Raw genomic sequence first — 16,543 nt, forward strand, 5'->3', positions numbered from 1 at the left:
GCCCAGATCCGGTCTTGGCCAAACCAGTCCCCCTCCCGTGCCTCAGTTTCCTGTAAGTAATATGGCAGACTGGACTCTAAGGCTAAACCTCTGACCCGTGGGCCGGCTAACGTAATGCACGGTTGAACAGAAGTGAGCCCCTACTCCGTGCAAGGCCTTTGCTGGAGCCGCGGCGTTCTATTGCGCTTGGTGAGAAACAATAACCTGGGATTCTCTAAGTCTCGGCTCCTTTTTGCTCCGGTTTCCATAACTGGGCTGGAGCGGAAACGCCCGGCGCTTGCCAAGTGTGGCCGGGGAAGGGAGGCCGCCCAGCAGAGGAGAAGCGGGGTCTGTGGGCACCTGCTGAGGACTCTGCCCGGGACCGGGACCGACCCCCCCTCCCCCCCGGGAGCCCGGCGTCCCGCGCCACGATCACGCCCCTGGCTGCGGGGCGAGAACTCTGCCCGCCGGGAACGCACGGGGCCGCTCCTCGACGTGGCTGCCTCTTTAAAGGGCGGGGTCTGGGAGAGAAGGGCCGCCCCCATCTCCGTACTGTGAGGGAGGCAGCTGAATATTGAGGAGGGGGCGTGGCAAGCGAGCCAGGCTGGAGGAGCTCGGTTTCCCGGCTTGGGAGACTGGGCAAGTGACAGCAGGGTGCGGAGGGGAGAAGCGCACCGAGGGAGCCGGAGAGGAGAGCGCTCGAGCTCCGGCGCCCACCCAGTCCCGGGGGAGGCCCGAGCGCCCCCCGGCTCCCGCCCAGCCCCTGGGAGGGGCGGGAGCCCCCTCGGCTCCGGCCCGGCGGCTCCCCATGGAATATAGCTCTGCCCGGGGTGGAGAGATGCCCACCGCGCGCCGGGAGCCCCGCTGCCCCGCCGGCGGCTCGCCCGTGCCCTGAGAGCCCGGCGCCCCGAGCCCCCGCCCCGGCTGCCCCGCCGCCGCCGCCGCCGCCGCCCCCCAAGCTCGCCGGGGCTCGCAGGAGAGCTCGGTGGCCTGGGCGCGCCGCAGCGCCGGGCTGACCGAGCGGGCAGGAGAGGGGGCGTCGTGCCCGCGTCCCCTCCCGGGGTCCTCCGAGCCCGCCGCCATGGACGCCGTGTTGGAGCCCTTCCCGGCGGACAGGCTCTTCCCGGGCTCCGGCTTCCTGGACCTGGGCGACCTCAACGAGGCGGATTTCCTGAGCAATGCGGTAAGGAAGGCAAGGGGTCCGCGCCCCGCAGCCACTCGTCGCCCCCGCCGCTGAGCGCACACACACACACACACACACACACACACACACACACACACACACTGACACACTCGTAGACACACACACACACTCACACACACACTGACACACTCATAGACACACTCACAGAGTCACATTCACACACACTCACACACACTGACACACCGACACTCATAGACACACTCACAGTCACACTCATACACACACATACACACACTCACATTCTCACGCACACACTCACACACATAGACACACCCGCACACTCACAGACACACTCACAGAGTCACATTCACACACACATACATACATACACTCACATTCTCACACACACACTCACACACATACAATCACACACTCAGACACACACATACACACACACTCACACACTCACACACTCACACTCACACAGTCACTGACACACTCACACACTCACTCACCCGCGCACACAGAGGCAGGCAGACCCAGCTCTAACCCCCTGGCGCCGTCTGGCGCCCCCCGGGTACAGCAGCTGCGACCTGCGCAGGGGCCATCCCCAGGGAGGGAGGGGTGGGAGCCCGAGTGGAAGAATGAGGGGACGGGGGTAGGGGCAGGAGGGAAAGCGCCGGAGCCCGAGCCGCCGTCGGGGTCAGCGCGCTGGCACTTGGCCGCCGTCAGTGACAGGTCACCCACTCCAGCCCCTTTGACAGCGGGCGCTGAGGGGATGGCGCTGGCGGCGGAAACAATGGGCCGGCCTCGAAGGAGGCCGTCGTGCCCCTGTCCCTCGCTTCCCCCCCCCCCACTTGGAACCTGGTTTCTCTCCGAGGCCGGCTGGCGTGGGCCCCGGCCCCAAGAGGCTGAGATCTGTCCGACCCCTGCTCCAGCCCCAGCCCCGGGGGCGCCGTCGGAAGGTGAATTTCCACCCAGTTCCAGGGACCCTTCGCTGTAGCGTCCAAGGGAGGGGTGGGGAGAGGGTATCTCGTGGCAATGGGGCCATTCCACCCGAGAAAGAGCCGCGGATGATTCCCCTCCCCCTCAGTCGATCCCCCCCTTTTGTCTCCTAGAGCAAAGGGTGCAGTCTGGTGGGGGGGGGGAGGAGAGGAGCAATCGGCCCAAAGCCAGAGAAAGCCTGACCCTGGGCCCCTTGGGTGACACAATCTGGATAGATGCCAGACCCGTCGTAAAAGGGATGCCGCTACTCCGCCAGCCCTGGGCAGAATAAAAGAGGGACCCCCAGGGCAGAGCGCAGAGACCAGCCCCGAGCACTCCTTTGTGAGAAAGAGATGGAAGTGGGCAGAGAAGATGGGCATTCCCCCCCCCCTTCCTCCTAAGGAAATGTGTCCTCCCTCCAGTAGGCTCAGCCCTAAGGCCCGATGGGGAATGGAGGGGGATGGGGGCAGGGCGTGGGCTCAGTCTCAGGAGAAAATATTTGGCTTTGGAAGGACCTGCCCGGTTGCAGTTTCAGGACCCTGGGTAGCTTGGAGGTGCACCCGGGGCTTGGAAGTAGGTTTGGCAGAATCCCTGCAGGTTAATTCATCCAGGGCCCAAGTTCCCCTGGGTCCCCCAGGCCTCCCGGGTCTCCCTCAGGACCCAGCTACCCCAGCTGCCAAGTTACCAATGAGCCTCTAAGAACTTTCCCAGAAAAGCAGAGAGCTCAGTGCCCTGGCATCCTGGGGAGGGGTGTCAATCCCACCCTGCACCCCCCCCCAAACTGGGGAAACTGTCCCGTTACAGAAAGGAAAAGTGAACTTGCGGATCCCTCACTTGATGGAAACTCCTCGAGAGTATTAATCACGCCTGACACACTTCTGCCGGCTTACACCCACAGCATAGATCCTCAGTCAATGTTACTGGAAGGAAAGAGGGAAGGAATGAATGAAGGAAGCAATGAATGAAGTCACAGAGGAATATGTGGCAAAGAAGAGGGCTGACTGAAGGCAAAAGGCCTGCATTCTATTCTTAGTTTTCTTACCACCTGTATGACTTCATGAAAATCACTTCATTTCCCCAAGCCTCAGTTTCCCCATCTGCAAACTGAAAGGAACAGGGAGCCACATCCAGAGCTTCCTGATGTCCACTTCAGTGTGTGCTAGTCATTCTCCCAAAGCCAGCCATTCACAGAGCTCTTTCATGCTGTCTTCCCAATGGGAAGGTCTCCCCTCCCAGGCAGAGCAGGGCAGTCTCTAGAGGAGGGGTGAGAGTTTCCAGTCACTGTTCCTTCTTGGATGACCTGGAGAAAAGTGCCCTCCATGTTCCCCTTAAATTCTCAGGGATGTGTGTTCCCCAGCCCCTTTTAAGGGGCTATGATAGCAGAGTACCTAGCTCCCAGGGTTGTTGTAAGGATCAAAGGAGATAATATTTGTTTAAAATCAAAAAGCACTTACCACAGTACCCGGCACATAGTGTGGACTTTGCACACGACCTTATTGTTGAGAATCCCAAGGATTGGGGTGGTTAATATATAGTGACTCTATGAGGCAGTCAGGACAGTCCCCAGATGGGGAAACTGAGACCTAGGAATAACTAACTAGCCATATTGGTTAGTTAAAGGCAGTTCATGGGGCAGCTGGGATCACTAGGGCAAGTTTTCTCTTCCTTCCCTCAGATGCCTCCCCATCCCCGAATCTGAAGGCTTTTCCCAACAACCCCTCTTGACCACATCTAGCTATAACTCGGGGCTGCCCCAGAACTGACTCCTTACCAGCTCCAACTTCCCCCTTGATGGAGCAGCAGCCCGGACCCCACCGTGGGACCTCGTGGCCCTTTCCGGTGGGACTGGGCTGCCATCTAACTGAGTACCCAGGGGTGAAGGGTGAATGGGCAGCTGGGAGAATCTGCTGAGCTTATTCAGACTAAAGTAACAACTCAAGGGCACAACCAAGAGCCAGTTCACTTTCCTACCGATGCCGAGATGGTAACGGGTGACTGTCAGCAGCAAAGGGAATCCCCACACCACCCGTCCAACCTTTTCCATCCTTCTCCAGGTTATGCTGGGAAGCTGGTTCTCCTAAGAGGAGTAGGTCAAGAGAGGGTTAGTACTGCTAAGGAGCTAAGAACCCAGCTTATCATACATAGCACCTTCTTATTATAAGAGGGCTAGCTAAGACATATAAACATCCTTAAACAGATCTGTGATGTCTTTGGATGGGTTCCTCCCAGGTGAGGAAGTTCCCTCTACAGAGAGAGGTTGGCAGCTCCTTTGCAGCTTAGGGCCATTGGGAGATAAGGTGGCTTGCCCATGGTCATACAGACAGTGTCTTGGAGGAAGAACTCGTACTGGACTCTTTGTAACTTTGAGACCTGTTCTTTGCCCACTGGATCATGCTGACTCTGCAAACTTTAGGGCTCTATACAAGTGTGGTTATTTTTATTACTTCCCCTCCTCAGTTTCCCTATCTATAAAATGAACTATGGCATTCAGGGATTCTATTAATTCTTTGTCCTGAGAAGTCTGTCTCCTCTTCTCCCCAGGGCCTCATGGCTCTAGAAGGCTTTGCATTTTACACATGAGGAAGCTGAGGCCCTGAAGGGTTAATTGCCTTGCCCAAAATGGCACCGGAGATAAGCAACAGATGAGATTTGAATGGGGTTCTCCCAGCCAAGGCTCTTTCCACTATAGCAAATGCAAATACCCTGGAAGGAAAGGAGAAAAGAATTTCTGCTGAGTGAAAGAGTAGAGAAAGGCCGTAAGCTTTTATGTTGAAATAAGGAAACCGGAGAGCAGGATATTAACTGGCTCTTTTGAAAATAAAAGTTTAGGGGAAAAAGAAAGAATAAAAATAGAGGCTAGTCCATCTCCTTTGCTGAGGAATGGTGGCCCCTTCTCCCTTCCCCAAAATCCTGTGATGCAAGCCCCTAGAATAGGGTCTTCCTCAATGTCCCCTCTTGTGCTCTTTGGGCAACTAGAAGATTGGAGGGGGGAACTTGGGTATCCATGGGTAGGAATAGGGAAGAACCCAAGCGAGAATAGAATAGGTATTACTTATGTGGCAAAGACTTTGGGTCTCCCTGCCCCTCTGTGCCTGGGGTATCTAGGAAAATGGGGGGTGAGAAGACCTGGAACCTCCCCTAGACCCTAGAGAGAACCTTCCAACCCAGGAAATGGCCCCTCGGCTCCGGGAAGAGCCCAGCTGGGAGAGTGAGAGGGTGGGGTAGGGGAGAGCCGGGGCTGCCTTTCAGTGGGGACTGGAGTGAAAGCTGTTGTCTTGGAGGGGAGCAGCAGGAAGCTGCCTGTGAGGATGTTTACACAGTAAACTCATTAACTTCCCAACAGATGGGGGAGGTGAGGGCCAGAGGTGTCCAGGGTTCGGCCTGGGAAAAGGGAGAGAGAGCTAAGTCTGGCCCAAGAGCCCTCAGTCTCCCTCCTGCAGGGCTTTCTAGGAAAATTAAAAAAGCAAAGGAGCCTCCCCGCCCCCAACCACCAAATGAGCAATGGAAAATTCAGGGGACTTGCGACATCACTGTGATTTAGGGTCCTTCTATTAAATATATGGCACTTAGTCACTGGGCCCTCATAGAAGGGAGGTTCCTAGCTGAGGAGACCTTGGCTGCGGCCTTTAGACAGGTCAAGAAGGTTTCCCTCCAGGGCTTGATTTAAGATTGGGTGCTGGGCTGTTTCTTGGCATTGACTGCTACTTTCTAAACCTGATTCTTTGGGTCCAGATGCACTGTTCTGCTCCCCAACTTTGCCCCCCCCACCCACAATCACACCTCTAGATGAGCCGTCCCTTCCCTGTAATAATAGCGTCTTTTAACTCAGGCTATTCTCAGTGGTAGAAGTGAGCCGTGCACACGCCTAAACCCGGATCCCCCACAGGACCAAGAGTCATCCGAGTTCATACATTCATCCACTCAATAAACATTTATGAAGCATCCGATAGGAGCCAAATACTTTACTGAGATGTGGAGGGGCTTCAGAGGTGAAATAGAGACGGTCCCTGCCCTCTAGGAGCATACAATCGAATTAGGGAATTAAAACGAGATTGATAAATACAGGCTGTCCCAAAAGTCTTTGGGACCTGAACCTCCCGGGAGTCCCAGACTTGAGTCGGAATGCTGACTCAGCTTCAGATGCATGGTACAAAAGGATGGTCCATCTGGATTTGGGCTGTCTTGAGGCTGGGGGGGTAAGCAGCTGACTTCAGTAAAGTATGATCTGTGACTCGTCTCCATTAGCACCGAACTCTAACCACTGAGCCACAGGGCACAGCCCTCAGAGCCTGCAGCATCCAGCTGTTTCCCCTTTCTATGACATTCCGAGGTTAAAAAAAGAAAAAAAGTCCACTTAGATCTCTCCGCTTCAGTCTGGGGACAATCAGTGGGGTGGGGGAAGGGAAAAGGCAAAAGGCCTTTCTTTGGGGTGGTCTGAGACTTTCTAGAGACTTGGATTTCTTTACATTTGGAGCGTCCAAAGCCTGCTGCGACCACGGCCCGGGAGGGAGGCCGGTAGAGAAATTGCCGGTGCCGTTGCTATCAGAAGGACCCTTTGGTTACCCGGGACATGCTGGGGCTCTTAATCTCCGAGGCATTGGGTGTGTGTCTGCCTTCCCTGCCTTATTGAGACCAGATTTCTCTTTGTTTTCCCACCTCAAACTGCAGCAGGGATTCTCTGGCCCCGGAGTCTCAACCTGGAATGTCTGTATTTCAGCAGGAATAAATAGAGACTCTACCGGATAGAAAGTCGTAAAGAAGGGAAGGGCACAGGGAAATTTCTCTTCTCTCCCAATGCTATTCTCTTCCTGCCCTTGACCCACCATAGTCGGTGGCAGGGTACTCTGCAAAATCATGGGGTGCTCCCCTATGCCTTCCTGCACAGTGTGGGGCAGCCTTGACAAATCACACCGGGATTGGGGTCAGACTCATGGGACCCCAGACCAACCATTTAACCTCCTTTATCTATTAAAGGGTTCGGATTATAAAAGGGGTTGGATTAAGTGGGGCCCTGCGCCCATTCCCCGGATGTTTCAGAAGCCCAGGTGTGAGCGCTTAGTGAGGGAGAACCCTTGGGGATGGTCTGGGACGGTGGATCCGAGGTGCTGACCTGTGGTGGCTTGGGACCGCCCTGGCCCTGTTCCTTGCCCTGCCTGAATGACACATACAGTCCTCAGTTCAGCCAGAGGAACTCTCACAGGAGACTGTGTGTTAGAATGGCAAGACTCTAAAGTTCTAGGAGCTGGGTTCAAATCCTAGACAAGTAATTGGCTTGTTGGGCTCTCACTTCATTCATCTCCAAAATGGAGGTGGATTAGCTTCTCTCTAAGGCCCTGTCCAGCTCCAGACTTAGCCTTATAATCTTAGAATGCATCTACCAGGGTGATGGTGGCCCCCCCCCCCCACAGTCCCTTTCATCCACATCTGTTCCTCCCTGAAGACAGCGGGCGTTCTCCCTAAATGGAAAGCATTCCCATAATCCTTGTCTAAAAATGTTCCCATTTATGAACATGTGCCTAAGGGCGTGGAAGGAGGTGAGCATAGATGGGGGAATGTGAGAGCCTAGATCCCAAATGGCAATATACCCATTTAATAGCTAGGGAAAATGAGAGGAGAAGGAAGGGCCTCCTAACAGCTCATGTAGAGCCTGAGGTGGTGGGTAAATGGGCGGTGAGGAGGGCCTGAGCTGGGCTGGGGTACATGGGCTCCTCCTTCTTCAAAGAGACTAGAAGGCCCGCCAGGTGGAGGATGGCCCCGACTTTGACATTCAGACAGAATGGGTCAGAGGAAAAGCCTTATCTGTCCCTGGATCTCAAAGCCCTCTGTCCCCGCTAGGCCAAAGCTTCCGTTCCACAGCACTGACCTGGGAATAGGCCAGGGTGAGCATACCTGCCCAGGCGGCCGCCTCAGCCGGGCAGTCCCAGGCCACAGGGCCCTTTGGGAGCCTTTCCTGATCCAGGGACCAGAAGCTGCCATTCCTGTCTCTACAAGGAGCCATTTGGGAGCTAGGGAACCCCAAAGCAAACCTGTTCTGCCCTCCAGTGAAGTCTGGGCCCCAGAGACAGGGTGTCCTCTACTATTACTAAAAGCCGGATCTCACATTTACGTGAAAGCATATTTGCACAGGGTTTTAAAGCCTGCAAAGTTCTTTTCCCACAATATTGTCGGGGGGTGGGGTAGTTCTGGAATTGTCACCCTCATTTTAGGTAGAACTGAAGTCATTTCCCTGAAGTTAAATAGCTAGAAAGTACCCAAGGAGAGATTCAAAGTCAGGCCTTCTGACACCTGAGCTTGAACTCTCAAGAGAAAGAGTGGGAATAAGTATTGAACTGAGACTTAAAGATTCTGTCACCTGAATGAACTTGAACAAGCCGCCTTTGTACTCTGGGCCTCAGTTTCCCCATCTGTAAAATAAAGGAGCCGGACTCGATATCCACTGAGGTCCTAGAAACTGCACCATCCTGTGGCTGTTCCTCCAAGGTCAGGACTAGGAGCTTCAGGCCCTGATGTCAGCTCCCCCCACCTGGAGGGAGGGATCCCCCAATTTCTAGACCTAGCTTCCATTCATCCCGGGAGTCACCCTTGTCACCTGAGTGCGGTTTCAGTTTCCCAGGAAAGGAAGGGATTGGACTAGATTTAGCTCTAAATCTATACTTTTACAGTCTGATTTTTACCTCCCTTGGAGAGTTCTAGGGGAGCCGCCCCCCGCTAAGGAATGGGAAGGTTGTCCTGCCTTATCTCTCAGAGGCACAAAGTCAGTTCTTTAGAGAAAATCTCACCTCTTCCATCCCAGCCTTGGTTCCAGACCTCAGGGCCGTTGTTGTATATTTACATATTTGTGTCATACTGGCAGCCCTTTTTTGGGGGGCCATAGGACCACAAGCTCAAGCCCTTGCTATGGGGAGCAGAGCTTTGCCAGGCCCAAGCCCCGGTGTGACCCCAGTTCTCCTCGTCATCCACCCCACGCTTTCATTGGACTTCCTGTGCTGGGCCAAGAGCACAGTGTCCCCACCAGGGAGTCCCATCCCAAAAGATCAGCGCCAACTGAGGCACCGAGAGGCCGCCAGGGCTGGGGATGAAGCCAAGTGCTCCTCCCTTGGAAGGCCGCTCCTCCTGTGAGGTTCTGGGAGGATTCAGGGAGTGGGCTGCTAAGTGGGGCCCGAGGACTAACCCCAGCCTGAGCTCCACTGGCAGGGAGTGAGCCGGCCTTCTCCCCGGCCCGGTCCCCCAGCGTCCCTTCCTGCGGTCCTGCCTCTGTTGGCTTCTGCCCACGGAGCAGGAAGGCTCTGAGGGCTTTAGTCCGGCCGGAGAAAAGCGGGACCTGGAGGCGCCCTTCCCCCAGCCGCCCAGTCCATGCCCTGCCCTTATCGGCCTCCCCTCCAACCCGGCAGGGCTGGGCCCCCCCCAAAGCCAAGGATCTTTGGAAAGGAGAGAAGGCCCTTCCCTGCCCTCTGTTCCTTCCAAAGCCATAATTCTTCCTCCCAGGCTGGAAATCAGTTCCACATTAGGGTAATCAGAGGAACCCTCTTCTTCAGATTACACACATGCACATGCACATGCGTGTGTGCCCACATATCTCTCAGACCCCATCCCAGCCCCCACCCCTGCCCCCCACTCCGGAGCGGCTCCCGAGCGGTGCTGCCCGGCAGGCCCTCTTTGTTACCACCCCTCGGGGGGCCGGTGGGGGCCGCTGGGGAAGGGGGAATCCTGGTTAAGACTGGCTTTGTACTGGGGTCCTGTGCCAAAAAGAGATGAAAGGGAGAAGGCGTGGGGGTGGGGCGGGGCGGGCTGGGGAGCAGGGTCTGGAGAAGAAGGGAAGATGATGGAGGTAGAGCTCTGTGCTCAGCACATTCCTGAGACATCTGGAGCAGCTGGAAGGGCCCCAGCTGGAGGGGCTGCCGGCTCCTCTGCTCTGTGATGTCAGGCTCAGCGCTGAGTCCCCTGCTGGGGCGTGCTCTTGGCCTAGGCGCCCGGCCTTCACGCCACGGTCCCCCCGGGGCCGCCCGGGAAGAGCCGCTCACAGGGCAGGGTGACCCCGTGAACAGATGGGGAGGGGGCGGGGCAGGGGAGAGTCCAGAACAAGAGAAGGGGCGATTTTCCAGGAGGGAGGGAGGGAGCGACGGCTGGAACCCCTCAAGGAGCTCGTTCTGGGAGGGGGGCATATTGCTCATGAGATCCCGGTACAGAGCTGGAAGGGACATGAGGATCCCTCAACTCCAGCCCTCTCCTGTTACAGATAAGGACACCGACCCCCAGAGATCTTAAGGGATCGCTTAGAATCTCAGAGCCAGTAAGCCTCCACAGTTGGATTTGAACTCAGCTCTTATTGACAGCGCGCCCCTTCTCCATATTGCCTCCCTCAACAGTCCTGCCTGGTGTGTGTGTGGAGGGACAATCCTGACTTGGGGGGAAAACTGGGCCCCAACTCTGGTGCTGTCCCCCAGAAACTCTCCCCTCCGTATTTCTGTGCTGGGAGACTGAGCTCTGGCCAAGCCAAGAAGGGCTCCAGGCCACGGTTCTAGGTTCTACAACAGAGAGCAGAGGCTAGAATGGGATCTTCTCCCCCTGGGGTCCCCTGCTCCAGTTTTCTCAGAACTTAGGAAGAGAAAGCAAGGCCAGGCCAGGCGGGATCCAGGGCCCATCCCGGGGCCCCGGCTCTCACACCTCCCCCGGGGGGAGCCACCGAAATAGAGCCGCTCCCCAGCACACGGCTCCTTCCAAAAATAAAACTGAGGAAAATTCAAACAGGGCCACTGACCTCTCTGGAAGCAAAAACGGATCGCTCGCCGAGGGGAGGGAAGAGGCCAAGGGGATTCCAGCCAGAACCTTGGAGCCCGGCCTGTCAGTTGCAACCCAACGAGCTCCTTCCAGCTGGCCCTGAGCCTGAGGAAGCAGCAACCCAGATCCCCGAGTGCTGCTAAAGCTCCACTCACACTCTCTGCAAGGCGGCAGGGCCCTGGGTGAGCAGAGATGGGCCCCCGGGGAGCTGAGTGCGGGAGGCAAACCAGGATGAGGCAGGGCAGAGCCGGCGGCCCGGGGAAAGGGAGACCAGAAGAACCAGCTCAGCAAGGCTGGGGAGGCCACGGGCAAGAGGGCAGCAGAACTGGCCAGACAGAGGGAAGTCCTGTCTGGGCCCCTAGTGCGGCTGGACATATGGGCTTGCCCCACCTGCAAATGTGCCCAAACGGTACCCCTGGGCCCCCTGTCCTACCCCAGCAACAACTACGGCCCAAATCACGGCTTTCTGGGATGCATAAAACTGTCACCTCACAGGGGAGAAGCCCCCTATAATCGGGAAGCCTTCCCCAGGACCTGGAATCTCCAACTTAGCGTGTCCTGGAGGTACATTCAGCCCAACATGGAGCGCACCTGAACAAGAATCCTCTGTGTAATCATTTGTTTACATTTAACACTTAGCATTGTCTCAGTAAACCTCCTGCACTTGAGATGGGTAGGAATTATGGGTATCATGATTCCATTTTACAGATAAGGAAGGGAACCAGAGAGAAGAAACTCACAGGTGAGATTTGAACTGAGGTCTCCTTGGCTTCAATTCTGAACTGTAAATACTACAGCAAAGCAACATTTGGCCTTTTTGTGTCGCCCCAGCCCTAGTGGGACATAAATGTATATAGAGACACACATACAGATATAGATGATATAGATATAGATATAGATATAGATATAGATATAGATATAGATATAGATATAGATATAGACATAGATATTGATATAGATATAGTGCTCTGCAAACTTTAAATCTGTAGTATATAGTAGGTGCTCAATGAATGCTTTATTGATTGACTAACTGACCAACACACCCCACAAACTTGAAATGCCTCATGAGCCGTGGCCATTTTTCACATGGCCAATGTGGGAATTTACTTTGCCTGTCTGAATTTTTTTTAGTAAGAGGCTGGGTCTGGTTTTGCTTTTTCTTTTCAAGAACTGACGGTGGATGGGAGAAAAAAAAATGAATGCTTGTTAATTGAAAAAAGAAAAGAAAGAAAAATGAAACGAGAACGCCAGTAAAAAGCAACGTCTCCAACACGCAGTCAGCCCTCAGCGGGTCTGCGCTGGCCCGAAGGCCTCAGTGAGAGGGAGCTCGCTGCCTCCCAAGGCATCTGGCCCGGTGTTCCACTGTGGCCCATGAGGAAGTTTTTCCTTACGTTGAGCCGAAGCTTCCACCCGCGCTCCTCCTTAGTGACCTGGCCTCAACTCTGTTGGGCGGCCTCCCTGCCAAGGCTCACCTAGTCTGCTCCCCGGGATGTCTGAGGAAAGGGGAGGGCCGCTGGCCGTCCACGGGAGCCCATTGGCTGTCCAGGGTGGGGCCAGGGGGCCTGGCAGGGCACACTCCCTCCCCAGACACTGGGCCAAGGAGGCAGACCGAGGGAGAAATGGGGCCTTAGAACAAGCATGCATTAAATAGGCGGGAGCCATGCTGGTATACAGCCAGAGCACCTTCCCGGGCTGGAGAGACCTTCCTCCTGGGGGCCTGCAGAGAAGGAATAGAGAAAGCTTTGTTTTACAGGAAGGGAAACTGAGGCTCACACAGGGAGGAAGGGTCAGGCCCAGCTCCTCCAACCGGAGACCCAGGGCTTCTTCCAGGATGCAACCAGTCACCCCTCGCCCCTCACCTTCCTGAACTCAAGCCGGGGTCCGGTTTCCTACCAAAACTCCTCCCTGGAACCCGGTTCTGTGGATTCTTGACAGGCCCACCCTGTGGGGTTAGCTGGGGCAGGAAGGGACCTTTGAAAGGAAGAGCACCTTAGCACTTCCTTGAGCCAGTGACTGGGAAAGTGCCAGGATATTCAGGGTACAAGATACCTTGAAGGCAGTAATCTTCATCACCTCAGTCAGTCCATCAACAAACATTTCTTAATGCCTTCTTATGTGACAGACTGTGCTGAGCCAGAGAGCCAGGGTAGGGAGGTCTGGATTCAAATCCTGCCTGCCACTCACTACCTTTTTCTCACCCTGGAGTTAGAACTGAAAGGGAGTCTAGCCCAACCTTCTCATTTACAGATGAGACATGAAGTTGACTGGCCCAGAGTCACACAGCTACCAAGCTCCAGAGGCAGGCCTTTCTGGCCTCAAGCCCGGCCCTCCCCCATATGGTGTTATGATCCCATAATCTTGGAGAGTTCACTTCCCTCAGATGAGTTTCCTCATTTATAAACTCAGGAGTTTGTGGATGGATGTATGGATAGATGATCTCTAAGGTCCTTCTAATTCTAAACCCTGGGATGCTATGGCGAATGTAATAGTGCTAATAACTAGCATTTATTTATGCAGGGTGTAGTGATAGATAGATAGATAGATAGATAAACAGCTAGGATAGATAGATAGATAGATAGATAGATAGATAGATAGATAGATAGATAGATAGATAGATAGATAGACAGATAGAATGTTTGGATGGATGGATGGATGGATGGATGGATGGATGGATGGATGGATGGATGGATGGATAGATAGATAGATAGATAGATAGATAGATAGATAGATAGATAGATAGATAGATAGATAGATAGACAGACAGATAGAATGTTTGGATGGATGGATGGATGGATGGATGGATGGATGGATGGATGGATGGATGGATGGGTGGGTGGGTGGATGGATGGATGGATGGATGGATAGATAGATAGATAGATAGATAGATAGATAGATAGATAGATAGATAGATAGATAGACAGAATGTTTGGATGGATGGATGGATGGATGGATGGATGGATGGATGGATAGATAGATAGATAGATAGATAGATAGATAGATAGATAGATAGATAGATAGATAGATAGATAGACAGATAGATAGATAGATGGAAGAATGGATAGATGGATGGATGGATGGATGGATGGATAGATAGATAGATAGATAGATAGATAGATAGATAGATAGATAGACAGACAGATACATAGAATGTTTGGATGGATGGATGGATGGATGGATGGATGGATGGATAGATAGATAGATAGATAGATAGATAGATAGATAGATAGATAAGTAGATAGATATGTGTGTATGTGTGTGTATGTGTGCATATATATCTAATGCTTTGCAAACATGAAAGCAGATAGATATACATATATCACTACATAAAGGATGTTTTGCAAATTTTAAATATATATGTGTACATATAGAGTGCTTTGCAGACTTTAAATATATTTATGCATATATGTGTATAGGATGCACTGAAAACTTTAAGCATATATATAATATATATAGGTGTATATATGTATATATATGTATATATGCTATATATATGTATATACATAGTGCTTTGCAAACTTTAAATATATATATATATATATTGTTTTATATTATATAGAGTCTTTTATTATATATAATATTTGCAAACTTCAAATATATATGCACATATCTGTATATATGTATATGTATTCATAGTGCTTTAAATTATATATTTATTATATATTGTTTTATATTATATAGAGTCTTTTATTATATATAATATTTGCAAACTTCAAACATATATGCACATATCTGAATGTCTATATAGTGCTTTGCAAATTTAAAATATCTGTTTGTATATATGTATATATATATATATATGTATATATATATATATATATATATATATATATACATCTATATGCAAGTGTGTGTGTGTATACTCTTTTATTTGAGCCTCACAACAATACAGTGAGAGATTGCTGATGCTGTTCCCATTGTCCAGATGAGGGACTGAGGCTCAGAAGCGACCTGCCCAGAGATACCCACGCTTGTGGGTGTGCATCCCTAGCATGGTGCTTCCCCACTCTCTTTCCCCTTCCCGAGTCCCCTGGCTTGGCACCTGAGCACTCCAGTATCCGGATTGAGGTGAGAAGACTCACCTCCAGGGTCATCCTGCTCTTTTTCATCAGAGCCTGGCACCCAGACCTTGTGCTGTGCTCCATGGGAACCAACGCCAGTTCTGGCATCGCCAGCCTATGCCAGTTACAGCTAATCCCAGCCTAGGGCTGCGCCCTTTGCCATCGCCTCCTTAGACCCAGACAGGGCTTGGCTGCCCAGTTGGACACCGGCCGCCCAGTCTGATGTTTGATGCCCGAAGGAGGAGCCCTGCTCTAGAGGAGACAGTACACCAGCTTCCCAAAGTAGACACCTCGGGGTTAGGGGTGGGGGTAGCCCGGGATTACTACAGGACAGAGGCAGAGACAAAGGCTCTGGTGGAGGGCCCTGTTTCTTGAAATGGGGGAAAGGACCATGTGGCTGGGGACGGTCCAGGGCGCTTGATGCAAAGACTTGGTCTTAGGGGCCTTGGGTTAGGATCCCCTTTCTAGAACTCAGTTTCCTCATTTGGAAAAAAAAAAAAAAAAAAAAAAAAAAGATGCTGGCTTCTAAGGCCGCTTCCTGCACTAAGTCTCTCTGAGGACTGGCCAGTTTATAACAGACCCTCCCAGTCCCGGCATTGTATGTGGGGCCCAAAGCAGGAGCTCAGTTGGGTCCGGTTGCCTTTTTCTTTCCTTTTATTGCCTGCCCCTTGAGTCTGGCCCAGATTGAAACCACGAGGGGATAAAAAAGCTTTAGAAAGTCATCCTGAAAAAAAAAAAAAAGCACTCTCTCCCACTCCACCCACCCGCCGTCCTCGCCGCCCAGCCTTGGCTCCTTCCCAGGGTCTTATGCCCCATGCAGGGAGTGGGCAGGGCCTGCTGGAAGCCCTGGGTTCCAGCTACATGACATTGCACTCTCAGACACATGCTTGGTGTGGCCGGGTGTGTGAGTGAGTGTGTGTGAGTGTGTGTGAGAGTGTGTGTGTGTGTGAGTGTGTGTGTGTGTGTGTGTGTGTGTGTGTGTGTGTGTGTGTGCACGCACGAGTGCCTAAAAATTTCTGCTTATTCAGTCAGCTGGGCTCTGTGGTGGGAACTTTGGTGGGGGGAAAATATGAAACCTCCTCAATCTGCCTCTCATGGGACTGGGGAAGGCAGGGAGGGATGAGTGAGTGAGGTTGGAATCACCCCCTTCTCCACAATCCTTCTTCTGGGTCACGAGGTCTCCTAAGGGCCCCAGATGAAGTGGAGAGGGCCAGCCAGGGCAGGCTTGCTGAAAAATCTGGGGCCGCATGGAACCTCTAATCCCCCCCTACTCAGAAAGGGTGCCAGGCCTCTGTGCCAAGGCTGCGGGGAGGGAGCCTTCCCCATTCTTTCCAGCCCTCAGAGAATCCTGGGTTGTTAGCCGGGGATCCAGATGGAACAAAGGGACTAATAGAGCTAAGATAGAAGTAATCGGGGGAAGGGGAGCTCTTCATATGGGACTGGGGCTCCCTAAATCTGGCAGCTTAGATTTTAACCTAGATCCCTGAATGGTGCTGACTCTGTGTATGATATATTAGAGAAAGCTCTGGATAGGGGCAAGGCATTCTGGGTTTGAATCTCAGCTCTGATACTTAAATACTCCCCACGTGTTCTTTTCCAG

General features: G+C 53.0%; 1 protein-coding gene across 1 annotated transcript in view; it reads left to right on the forward strand.

The window, feature by feature from the left end:
- Positions 1–603: 603 nt before the first annotated feature.
- Positions 604–16,543, forward strand: part of CREB3L1 (cAMP responsive element binding protein 3 like 1) — a 53,637-nt gene continuing 37,697 nt past the window's right edge. Inside the window, exon 1 of the mRNA XM_074276742.1 lies at positions 604–1,162. Coding sequence (XP_074132843.1) covers positions 1,061–1,162 — 102 coding nt within the window. The 5' untranslated portion in view covers positions 604–1,060. The remainder of the gene's footprint in view (positions 1,163–16,543) is intronic.

This window comes from Sminthopsis crassicaudata, chromosome 6 (genome assembly GCF_048593235.1).
Source record: "Sminthopsis crassicaudata isolate SCR6 chromosome 6, ASM4859323v1, whole genome shotgun sequence".
Classification (NCBI taxonomy): domain Eukaryota; kingdom Metazoa; phylum Chordata; class Mammalia; order Dasyuromorphia; family Dasyuridae; genus Sminthopsis; species Sminthopsis crassicaudata.